Source organism: Lynx canadensis, chromosome B3 (genome assembly GCF_007474595.2).
Source record: "Lynx canadensis isolate LIC74 chromosome B3, mLynCan4.pri.v2, whole genome shotgun sequence".
In the NCBI taxonomy this organism is placed as follows: Eukaryota; Metazoa; Chordata; class Mammalia; order Carnivora; family Felidae; genus Lynx; species Lynx canadensis.
Genome location: NC_044308.2, coordinates 104,577,709 through 104,590,429, shown reverse-complemented (window position 1 = coordinate 104,590,429; position 12,721 = coordinate 104,577,709). Strand labels below are relative to the sequence as shown.

The 12,721-nt window shown below is 43.3% G+C and overlaps 1 protein-coding gene across 2 annotated transcripts in view; it reads left to right on the top strand.

Moving 5' to 3' along the window:
- The window catches only part of SLC35F4 (solute carrier family 35 member F4), a 300,953-nt gene that overhangs the window by 263,641 nt on the left and 24,591 nt on the right, over positions 1-12,721 (top strand). The window contains exons 3-4 of one of the 2 annotated variants that reach the window (XM_030319199.1): positions 6,449-6,634; positions 11,408-11,705. In XM_030319199.1, coding sequence (XP_030175059.1) covers positions 6,449-6,634; positions 11,408-11,705 — 484 coding nt within the window. Of the gene's footprint in view, positions 1-6,448; positions 6,635-11,407; positions 11,706-12,721 lie in introns of those variants that run through there. The other variant, XM_030319200.1, reaches the window with a different exon arrangement.

Below are 12,721 nucleotides of genomic sequence, written 5' to 3'. Positions count from 1 at the left end.
TGTGGTATCACCTACAGTGGTTCTCAAAATTTTAACTTGCATTGGAATCACCTGGAGGGCTCCTTAAATCATAGGTTACCCCCACTGCAGTTTCTAATTTAATAGTCTGAAGTGGCTGCTGAGAATTTGCATTTAAAAAATCTTTTTTGAAGTTTATATTTGAGAGACAGAGCATGAGCGGGGGAGGGGTAGAGAGACCGGGCGACACAAAATCCAAAGAAGGCTCCGGCCTACAGCATGACGCATGGCTCGAACCCACGAACCGCAAGATCATGACCCGAGTCAAAGTCAGACAGTTAACCCATTGAACCACCCAGGTGCCCTAAGAATTTGCATTGCTAACAAGCTCCCTGGTGATGCTGCAGTGGGCGGCTTAGGGAACCATATAGCCTTATAGCCCTAAACCTTGACCACCTTTCTAATAAAGTATCCTAATTTTGAGTTTGCTCTCCCTTCCTTCTGAAACCTTGACTAATATAAATGGGTATAAAAAATTAGCTGAAAATCGACAGAGTTTGTTTTATGGTTAAACATGATTTGCAGGTGCTTGCTTGAAATATCTTTCAATCAAAGGAGAGAAAGCTACAGGGATTTAGGAGATCGTTTTGCTCAATCACTAAATTTCAGAGTATGAAAGAATACAGACAAAGAGAAGTCAAGTGATTTACCTGAGAGGACATAGACAATCGGTGCCCTGCCCTTCCGGGAAGCCTTTCCAGGACTTTATGCTGCCTCTTGTCGTACAGCCCCTACCTCTCTGACTCCACTTTCCTTCCCAACACCCCCCGCCCACATCCCCCATCCCCAGGACGGTGTCTTTATGTTTGGGCATCAGGGCTACCTGTGGTGTTTCAGGTAAGTATGCGGCATAGCTTGGGGCAAGTGAGGATAAGATCTCTAGCTCACTGTTCAGTATAATGCTTAGTAGAACCAAATATGTCCTTGATTTTTTGTGTTCATGAGAGATGAGAGTCAACGGCAGGGCTCTTATTAGAATGATGTCTAGAGTCTGGTCCATTATCTTCCAAGTCATCTTGTGCTTGCTCACACAGACTCTTACCTGACACATTGCTTCTTTCTCATCTACTTTCCAAAGACCTTTTCCTAGTTACTTTTTATCGCACGGCTTTTCAAGTTGTCATATGAGAACCCTACACCTTACACTCTGATTGGGCTTTACTCAGCATTTCTTTGCCCTTTTTGCTTTGAGGTTTCTAAGTGGACGCCCAGGGCCCTGTCACCCCAGCCCCACTTGCCCTTTCCTGGTGTTGTCGCCGTGATCTGTGGCCACAGAAATTGTACCAGGCATCAGTGTAAGACACAATTTCCTGCCTCGAGATTTTTGACTCTGGGCAACTAGATTTCTCCCAGGAGGCTAGCTACAAGACTGGAAAGCTGGGAGCTTCAATGATTAAATTTTCTGCAGAGAAAGGCAAACAGAGGCCAAGTGAGAAGACATGAATCTGGCACCTGCAGTGGGAGATGGGGACTGTCTGCCTACACGCTGCCCCAGGTCCCAGGTGTTCCTGAGGTTTAGGGACATTCCTGGCTGCCCTGTCCCTTGGTTGCTAAGCTCCTAAAAACTCCCCATTTTTGCGTAAACTGATTGAGTTTGGATTTCTATGATCTGAAGTCAGACGTTCTCACTGATAAAGTACCATTAACGATCATTTTTGTTTAGCTGCTTATTTTTCCTTATAATAGTGTACATTGATTGCGTACGTTCTGTGGACCATTTAATCTGAACAACACTCCTGAAAGGATTTTCAATGCTTGTTTGTACTCAGAATTCAGCACCTTAGAGCTGCTCATCTCACCATTGTTTCATAGCGTCCTCTTTACCCCTCTGAGTATTTGCTCCTGTGGTTTTCTCTGACTCTGTCGCCTATTCCTCAGCCTAGAACTCTGTCTGGCAAAGCCCCGCTCATCGTTCAAAGCCAACTTTGATGTAGCAACCCATAGAGACTTCCCTGCTCCAGGCAGAATGAGTCACTCCCTTTCTTCTTGCTCTCCAATTCACATTAAATTATGGTTAATTGGTTACAAGTCTGATCCCAATACCATGTTGAAGGCCCCATGCAGGCAGGGCCTGTGTATTCTTCATTATCTAACTCCTGTTCCTGACACAATACCTGCCCTAGAATCGTGGCTTAATAACTATTTGTTGAGTTAAGTTGATTTGGGGAACATGCAGAGCCTAACCAGTGTGAATGAAGAAATTATATCGTTATGCATGGACAAATATGAAAAATGACACAAGATGGCCCTACTGCTATGGCTCACGTGAGCAGATGTCTTTACAAGGAAGAGTGGGGGCCGTCTGGGTGACTAATGAGAGACTTCCAACCTATCACTTCTAATACAGTTTACTCTCAATACTTATTAAAGTCTAAACACTTTTCACTAACTGAATTTGTGATGCCCAGGCGCTCACTGTGGCATAGACAATAGAAAATAGATATGATGTCACCTGGCATCCCAGGTGACATTCTGAATATGATTTTTGTCAGAGTTGGCTTTATATTAAGTGAATGGCACAAGACTGTGTAGCGTGGGGTGGTGTTTTCACTTCCAGGATTGGAGATGACTGTTTCATGGCCCAAGCCCTGACCGTGCCTCTGGGCCAGGCTCTGAAGTTTAAAGTGTGCCTTTTTAGGACAATGGTTTAAATGCCTCCAGTGGCTCAGCTGCTCCCGGATCTCGTCCATAAATCAACCAGTGTGAGGCAGCAGAAGATGGGTGTTGAGCTGTATTGCTTAGGGACCAGGAGGTGCAGAAGCCAGGACATAACACTTAGTGAAAATGAGGAAGCCGGAGAAATCACTAGTTTGGCTTACAAATCCCACGCTCCCAGATACACATGATTTACCAACTTCTTAGTGTCTATGGCCAATGTTTTATCTCAATCCTTGCTCAACTAGCTTCCCAACCTATTTTTGGACTTCCTCCTTTTGGCCTGTAATTGCCAAATGATCACAAAATGAAACCTGATATTCCCCTAAGAAAACATGAGAAGGCGTAACTCACTAGTGAAAAATACTTGAAAGATAAATTAAAAATGACTCCTGGAGTATCTGAGTGTCAGCCCCTCTGGAAGAACATAAATGAGAGTTCACTGGATTTTAAACAGACTCTTCTCATTGAATTTGAAATACTCAATTAGAAACATAGTTGGATGGGTGCCTGGTGGTTCAGTCAGCTAAGTGGCAAACTTTGGCTCGGGTCGTGATCTCACAGTGCGTGAGTTCAAGCCCAGCATGGGGCTCTGTGCTGACAGCTCGGAGCCTGGAGCTTGCTTCAGATTCTGTGTCTCCCTCTCTCTGCCCCTCCCCCACTCATACTCTGTCCCTCTCAAAAATAAATAAATATTTTAAAAAATTTTAAAAAAACAAACATAGTTGTGAAAGTCACAGTAAACATTTTGGATATGTAAAATAAAAACCTTCTGTGTTTTGACACTTTTGTAATAACAATACTAATATAGCATTAATTTAGGCATAATAATTGGTCTAATTCTTCTATTGATTTTTTTGAGTACTCGTACATTTTTTATTCTTTTAAATGCAAGATTATATAATACATTTTAATTAGGGCAACTTGAGACACTTAATAATAGATGCTATAGCTAATTCCATTTTTATAGACTTCTCCTTGTTTTTCCCAAGACTGAGAAAAATAGAAAAGGAAAGAAAACAAGATACACTTTTGTCAGAGATGGGGAGGCTTGGAACGCAGAACGAACACTCACAGCTAAGTTACTCTGCAGTTCTGCTCGGTTCTTGCGGGAGATGATGGTTCAGGAATTCAAGCGTTCTTTTTCTGGACACCACTGCTTCTCAAAGTTCTGATTAGATTGCTTTACATGATTACTCACACAGTCCGTGACATGATTATTCAAAGCCAAACTAAAGCCAAGACGCCATTGCTATTTCAAGATTTTGCATTTCATTGGTTGGTTTTCTACCATCTCAGAAAGCACCACGCCAAGACATAACCTCTGTGACCCAGAGAGGATGATAGCTTCTGTTCTGCAGAGCAGAGTATCTACTGGAAATAGAGACACTCCTAACTTACAAGGAAAAATAAATGTACTCTGTGAACAAACATAGGCAGCCAAGGAGACACGATGACTGAATGTAATGTGGTGTCCTGGGTGGAGTCCTGGCCCAGGAAAAGGCCATTAGTGATAAAGCTAGTGGCATCCAAAGAACATTTGGAATGTGGTCAATGGTACTTACCAACGTTAATCTCTTCATTTTGACAAATGCACCAGAAGATGCAAGATGTTAACATTGGAGGAACCTGGGTAAAGAGCATCTGGGAACTCTCTGGACTATCTTTCCGACCTTTCTGTAAATATAAAATTATTTCAAAATTAAACATTTACTCAGAGCAAGGGACGGTGAGAGAGTGTAGAACAGTCTCCGACAGACGGAGAGGCAGGCAGCTTCTGCAGAGTCGAAGCATTCACACGTGAGAAAGTGAAGCCCTGGGGAAGCCAGTGCATGACTACCGTCAAAATGAGCTCCTTCGGTGAAAGTTCAAAGAAAGTGTAGATGCATGTGACTTTACAGCAAAGACTGAATGAACCGATCAGGACTTGATCTTACTGTTTAAAGGCCTGGGTAGATTCAGGATGTTCCAGGGAGAGGGTCAACCCAGTAAAAGGCTTAAAGCTATCAGTACTAAGAGTAAGGTGTCAGAACGCAGCCAGAACCAGCCTCGCTGGAATGGAGTATTCAGATGGGGGCAGGGTTAGCTATGTAATTTGAGGTTCCGGTGCCAAGTGAAAATGTCAAGTTCCTTGTTCAAAACGCAGAAAATGGTTTTTCTCCTTTCTTACGTTCTCTCTCTTTCTGCTCACCATGGCATTTTTTATTTGCTATTTAACATCTGCTCCCTTGGACAGAGGGATGCTTGCTGGGTGAATGCAGGCCCCCGCAGGCACTGGGAGTCTCACCCTGAGATCCCAACACTCCCCATACCAGTACCCAGGTCCCTGTACAGTTGTTAATCAAGGACTCAGGTGTGGTGGCTGAAAACCCACCCCAGGAGGTGGGGAGACAACAGGAGGCAAAACCAAGCCTGAGCTGAGGCTCCAAGCCCCCTGCTTGTGCTCCATTATCCCATCAGAAGTCACTTAGAGGGGAACCTGGGGGGCTCAGTAGGTTAAGTGACCCACTCTGGATTTCGTCTCGGGTCATGACTTGGAGTTCGTGAGTTTAAGCCCGCATCGGGCTCAGCATGGACAACATGGAGCCTGCTTGGGATTCTCTGTCTCCTCTCTCTCTGCCCCTCCCCTGCGCATGCTCACTCACGCTTTCTCACTGTCTCTCTCAAGTAAATAAACTTTAAAAAAAAAAGATAGAAGGGGGAGTTTGGGTGGCTCAATCAGTTAAGCATCCAGCTTCGGCACAGGTCACGATCTCGTGGTTCATGGGTTCAAGCCCCGCATCGGGCACTGTGCTGACAGCTCAGAGCCCGGAGCCTGCTTCAGATTCTGTGTCTCCTTCTCTCTCTGCCCCTTCCCCGCCTATGCTCTGTGCCTCTCTCTCTCTCTCTTTCAAAAATAAAATTAAATCAGTAAGTAAATAAAAAAGTCACACACAAAAAAACTGAAATGTAAAAGAATTCCCATGTGGCACCCTGGACCTTGGAGGGGGGGTGGGGTGTGTGAGGTTCTTCCAAAGAAGCACAGCACCCCGTGTGACTGCACTGGCTCCAGGCCCATGAAGCCAACCCTGGGTGGGGGTCCATGGAGATTAATCAGGATTGGGAGGGGCTTAACCCGTGGAGGATCCTGAGGCCTGCGTTTTCATCTGTAAGAGCGGGTAGAGGCCAGAGGTGATTGAGGAGACACAACCAAATTGGACTTTAGTGACCAGTCCGATGGAAAAGCGTAGGGTGGACTCGACAGGAGTCACTGTGGGCACTTTCACTAGTTAGGAATTCAACAGCCAACCTTAGGAAGAATAAGGAGGATGCAAGCATGACGTCACAGTTTCCCTCCCTTGAGGTAAACTGTTTGACTGTTGTTAGCAGTTCTAATTCAGAACAGATGCATCAGACCAAGCGCCATTTTCTAAAGTTCAGTTTTGGTGGACAGAGTTATCTAAAAAGATCCTTCACCTTAGGGACACAGACCTTGCCAACGCAGACTTTTCTTTTTAGGAGCCCCTCTGATAAAATTAGAAATGAGCTCAAGGAAGGTTCCATCAGGGCTGTGTGTTTTACTGCCAGGGCATTTAAAATCTTGTTCCAGGGGTACCTGGGTGGCTCATTTGGTTACATGTCCAGTTCCTGATCTCAGCTCAGGTCTTGACCTCAGAGTTGTGGGTTCAAGCCCTGCATTGGAGCCTAGTTTAAAAAAATAATACAAACGAACAAAATCTGTTTCCAGTTTTTCTTTTGGCAGGTTCTCAAACTGGTATGAACTCTTTCTTCCCAGGTACCTCCAGATCATCAGTTACTCGATGTAAACCAGGAGCCAACTGCCCCAGTTCACACAGTGGCATCAGTAGGCAACTGTCCCCTCTTTCTGTCACCGAAGATTCTTCTGCTCCTATTCTTGAACTTCAGAGCCGAGGATCTTCTGGAGTTTGCGGACATAGAGTCGAAAGGCAGAACAGATCAGGTGAGCTGGTGACCTCCTCTTTTTTTTTTTTTATATATGAAATTTATTGTCAAATTGGTTTCCATACAACACCCAGTGCTCATTCCAACAGGTGCCCTCCTCAGTACCCATCACCCACCCTCTCGTCCCTCTCACCCCCCATCAACCCTCAGTTCTGTTTTTAAGAGTCTCTTATGTTTTGGCTCCCTCCCTCTCTGACCTCCTCTTAAATAACAGTACACCTAGGTAACCTTCGAACCAGCCGTGAAAGATCACACCATTGGCCCAGAACGCAGGGATGTTACATGGACTCTGAGGAGTGGGAGTGGGGAGTTTATCAAGTGGGAGGAGAAGGAAGAAGGGACATGTATAGATGGGATCTGTTAGTGGGATACGCACAGTGTAGCAGAGAAACCAAATACCAAAACCTGCCGTTGCAGGGCTTAACACATGATTAAATGGTGACACCCAGGGCGCCTGGGTGGCTCAGCCGGTTAAGCGTCTGACTTCGGCTCAGGTCATGATCTCGCAGTCTGTGAGTTCGAGCCCCGAGTCAGGCTCTGTGCTGACAGCTCAGAGCCTGGAGCCTGTTTCAGATTCTGTGTCTCCCTCTCTCTGACCCTCCCCCGTTCATGCTCTGTCTCTGTCTCAAAAATAAATAAACGTTAAAAATAATAAATAAATAAATAAATAAATAAATAAATAAATAAATAGTGACACCCTATTAAGTTTACAGGGTATCTAGTTTCCGCATCTTGAAGATGTCAAAAGCCAGCATCTTTGCTCTTAGCCCTGGGAGTCAGTGGTAGCGCACTCCCACTTTAAGAAGAATGAAAACACTGTTAGTAAAATCACACACTCTGCTTTTGTGCTCGTCAGGACTGCCGGTCTTTGGAGCCCTTCTAGTTTCCCCAGTTTTGCACCTTCAGGACACCGCCTGCTTCCCTGATCAGCATTTAACTAATCAGTCAAGTCCTCTACACTTTCCTCACATACATTTGACCACACTCAACAACTCCTGGGTTACTTGGGTTACTGGAATTGCTCGGTACATCTCATAACTAGATCCAGGAGTTTCCCAGCAAATGTATAATTTCCAAATGCACCTGAGTCCACTAGGCTGTTGCCCACACCAGTACTTCTTGGTGGTGGACATCTTATGGCCTTCCCCAGAGAATGTGCTCAAGTACCCAGTTCATACTCACTTCCTCTCGTCACATGACCACACTTCCGTTTCTGCAAAAAGCAAAACAGTTGTATGCCAACAGACGCTTGCCTCTTTGCCTTGATGTCTCCATTCTTTTGTTTGCCAGTGACCATCACTTTGGGACCGTCTTTAATGTGTGTTGTTCCTGCTGTTCCGATGTGAACTCCTTTTGCTATATCCATGATCACTTCCTCTCCATCACTTTTCACCTGCATTTGCAATCTCTCCTTCCACTCATTCCTTCTGCTTTATCAGTAACATATTTAACATCTCTTGCATCCTTAAAAACAATAATCAAACAGCAAACAACAACAACAAAATACTCCATCCAAAGTAAGTGGTTAGTTGAAAACAAAACATAACTTGGAGAAAACTGGCCTAAAAAAATAAATAGAAGGGAAATGGAAATTCAGCGGACTCAGGGATGGGGGGCAGTAAACAAAGGTATACAGGAAATATGAAAGCCTCTTCTAGGGTACTACTAATTGGATAAGAGGGTTTTTTTAATATAAGAAAAGATATTTTTTTCAAAAAGTGACAATATTTTAAAACACTATATCAGCAACTATTGACCCTAAGGCTAAGGCTCTTTTTAAAAAAATGAAGAAAATGGCATCATAAATCTTCAGAAAATTTTAATTGGCTTTAATAAGTTGCAGTAATATTCCTATTATCCCAGTTATCTGCAGAATAGAATGTTCCAGTTAATTAAGTATTCTGGTTAATAAGGACTTGCTTTATCTATCATATGCAAACTACAAATTAAATATACTGGTTGACAAAGACTTGCCATATCTGTCACATGCAAACTACACATGTCAAAGGCTATACCATGAAAGATCACATGGGACGTAATTTACTCTTTCTGTGATGATTCAGAAGGCACTTAAGGTTATTCCAGGGCACCATAGAAAAATGAGAAAAGGAGAATAATCTGAAGAGCAGCTCACCATGCTTTCAGGAATATACTATGTACTTAACCTCAAAACAAATCCCATGAGGCAAATATTATCACTGTTTGGCAGATGAAGAAGCTAAGCTAGAATCAGACATGTGCACAAGGCCATACAATGGTTCTACTCATGTGTCCAAATTCCAGTGGCCTCTACCAGTAATGACTCTAATCCAGGCTCGTAGTAAGGGATGGAACTCCTGGTATATCAGTTTGAAGGATACATACAAAACCATAAAGCTAAGCAGGACTGTCGAAAATTTTAAATGACCAGAAAAATAAAAGAGCTCTGTAGACCCAGTCTTTCTAGGGTATCTATAGGCGGTAAAATTAAAGATTGGCAACAATTACACCTAGTTAGCAGAAGAATGGGTCAAAGATATGGAGGGATTTAGGTGACGACTAATGTCATCAAAAGTACTGTCCATGGTATGATGGTGGCACCAAGCGACCTTCAGAGAAGGTGACAGTGAAGGCAGATATCAACTTAAAGGGATATTGAGAATCTCTGTAGAATCATTCCTCCTTTATGAGATAGTCCCTGAGAATTAATAATCTGAAATGTAGAGTATACCTTTCTCTTAGACATCACTCCTCTTAAACTTTGTACAAGACTACCATTCCCATCAGGAAACAGAAATTTGTCTCCAAATCCCTTCTGAAACTTCCAGTGCTTGAATGGAGAGCTCAAGCCTGAAACCTAGACAGAGGAGTGTTCAGAATAAAAGCTTTGGAGCCTAGAGTCATGCTGACTTGGGTTCAACCTTGGACAACCTTTCACATAAGCCTCAGTTTTTTCATCTGTAAAATGGAAGTGGTAATACCTATTTAACTGAGTAGGTTAATGTTTCTCTCCCAGCCTCCCAAGACAAGAGTCTCTTATTCTACCCTCTTACTCATTTTATTTTCTCCCCTCTACTCTCTGCATAAGTCAGATGGTTGTAGGGAGGATTTGCAGAACTCTTATCAAGAGCAGGTATTGTCTATACACAGTAAAGGGAGCTAGCTGGCTCACACTTCGAGACTCAATGTCACTGCATCATGGAAGTTTCTCCTAATCACTTTCCACCCCATCCCTTAACCAGTGCTTCTCCTCTGCCTCCATGTGGCCTAGTATCTACCGTCTTTGGCCCTTATCACACTTGTGTTGGATGTGTGTTCTGGCTTTCCACTGGGATGTGAGCTCACGTCTTTCACTTTTGAACCCCTGGCACCCAACTAGCTAACCAGCTCCTGGTGATCTGATTGATTACCAAGTATTTTGTTGAATATATAAATGAAAGAATACCAGTTTTCATCTTCTAGAGGCCTTGGCCCTGAGAATTCAGTACGGTTTATAAGACTCAGAAGTCATGTGGTAATTGCTGTGTTTGTCATTACTTGGTTTATATTCCCCAATTCAGAATTCACCTTAAAGGCTTGCTACCCCCCCTCCCCAAATAATTATAACAGAAAGCCTTAGCTATGGGAAAGTTTTTACTCCAGCAGGGCAGTCACGCCTGGCTCATTAAGCAATAGGAGGAACACATTCAGCACGAGAGAGTCAGCAGGTTCCGGAGAGGTAAAATGACTACCATCCACTCCCACTTGCAATCTGTGGACAAACCACTTTCTTAACCCCCAGGATAAACCTTGTGCTCAGAGCAGGTACCTGGAGACAGGAGAGAACTTGTAGGCAATTCTGCCTCCCTTCCCTCAGGATTCTACCACCTGGGATCTCAGCCTGGGGATTCAGGATGACCTCTGCTCCCCTTTAGTTTCCTGAGAGGTGCATAAAGTTATTGTGTTGAACTTGTTTTCTCTATCAAGGGAGAAGGCCTTTATGATCGTCACTTTCAGAAAGTTTTGCCTACTTTAATGTAAAAACTGCTGCTGAATTTTCTTAGTAAATGTAAAGATACAAAGCTGAACTCATTGTGCTCCCAGAAATACATTAAATAGTAATTTGTTCTGAGGTGGGTGGGAAACGATTTTGTGTCGTCAGGATTCGCCCTGTTCTTGGGGCACATTGCTCTTCAATTTAAGAGCCAGCTTTGCTGCACTTTAAGAAAATCAAAAACAAAATTAAAAACACCTTAGTGGAATCTAATGACAAATATTTATTTCTCACTTACTTTTCATGTCAGCAGAGACAAGGCTGCCTTGGTTGGCTTCTGCTCGTTCTCCCACAGAGACTGAAAAGACAGCTCCTATTTGGGAAATTCCATTCTAGTGACAGAGAAGAAGAGCAAGAGAGTTTAGTGGGGCCTTGTCATGCCTCTTAACAGTTCTGCTGGGCCGTGGCATACCTCACACCTCCCTGTTCACATTTGATTAGACAAAGCAGGACACGTGGCCAAGGCCGAAGTCTCTGGGGCTGAAATATGTAATGCTTTTATAAGAAAGTGGGTAGGATACATGGAAGGGCAGTGTAGCATCCACCAAGCTCATGAGCAGTGTCATGGCTTGGACGGGGGATGAGATATATACTGTACCTTACAGAGCAGAGATTCTGGAGAGAAGGTGAGCCAGAGTTATCAGTCTCTTTAAATGATGGTAAAAAAAAAGAAAAACACTGGTAATTCTACTGTGTGCCTCTTTGGTCACTGTTTTATAACCTGATTTCCACACATTTGTATTCCTTTCCTGTTTTCAGGGGATGATGGAACACAGACTCATCCTGAGAACAGCAGCCAAGAAAACAGAATCAAGGCTCGCTGCCGGTCATGCACGTCCATGGTTCTGAAGGCCGTCTGGGGACTTTTGATCATCTTGTCAGTCTCATCGTCTTGGGTTGGAACCACACAGATTGTAAAAATTACTTATAAGAACTTCTACTGTCCATTTTTCATGACTTGGTTTTCAACAAACTGGAACATTATGTTTTTCCCAGTCTACTATTCTGGTCATCTGGCCACTGCTCAAGAAAAGCAGTCTCCAATGAAAAAATTCAGGTAGGTTTCATGTTAAATGGCCAACACGAGATGTTTTAAAATAACTTTATGAAAATATCCATCACTTTATCTCTTTGGAATATGAACCGAGTTGACTTGGGGAGTGTGGAGAGCTCGGATCTAGGGTTGGTAATGAATACATGAGCACTAGGAAGAAGAATCTGGGCCCCCCACCAAAAAAATTATTGAATATCTACCACATGACAGGTGCTGTGCTGGTGCTTTTGTAGATCTTATCTTAATTAATCATCATTGGTGGTAACATCTACTTTTGAGGGTGGTGGTATTATTCCCATTTTAACACAAGAGGAAACAGGTTTAGAAAGATTACATGACCTGTCCAAGGTCAATACTTCCAAATGAACCAGATTTCAATCCAGAATTATCTCTGAAAGTCATGTTTTAAAAGAACACCCTAGTGCCTCAGGCCCAGAAAAAAAAAAAAAAACTGTATTCATAAGATTAATTGTGATAAAAACATTTGCTCAATATTCTGGAAGCTGTGGTGCCTAAGCAGATAAAGAGACCTGGTTTCATGCAAAAGGAAGTTTGGCCCTGATGGTTTAGAAGATGTCATTCTTTGCTGGCTAGGAGCACATGGGGCCTTCACTGTTGGTTCGCCGGCTCTGAACCTGGTAGTGCCATGGTTCCAGTAGTTTCTCTGTGCTGAACTTGGCTTCTGCAGCGCCATCTTGGAAGGCTCAGGAAGCTGGCAGGACCAGCCCTGCACAGCACCCAATGGGAGAGGGACAGTTGTTCACACCAGCTTATTGTTCCTTGGTAGAATGACAATAAATACATTTTGCAGAAGCCAAAACAACATTTCTTTCTTGCCCCTGTACTTACTGAAAAGAAGTGAATTTATCAGACAAACTGCAAAGCGTGTACCTTCAACTTCCATTTTCTTTTTTTTTTTTTTCTTTTTTTTTTTAAATTTTTTTTTCTTTTTTTCAACGTTTTTATTTATTTTTGGGACAGAGAGAGACAGAGCATGAACGGGGGAGGGGCAGAGAGAG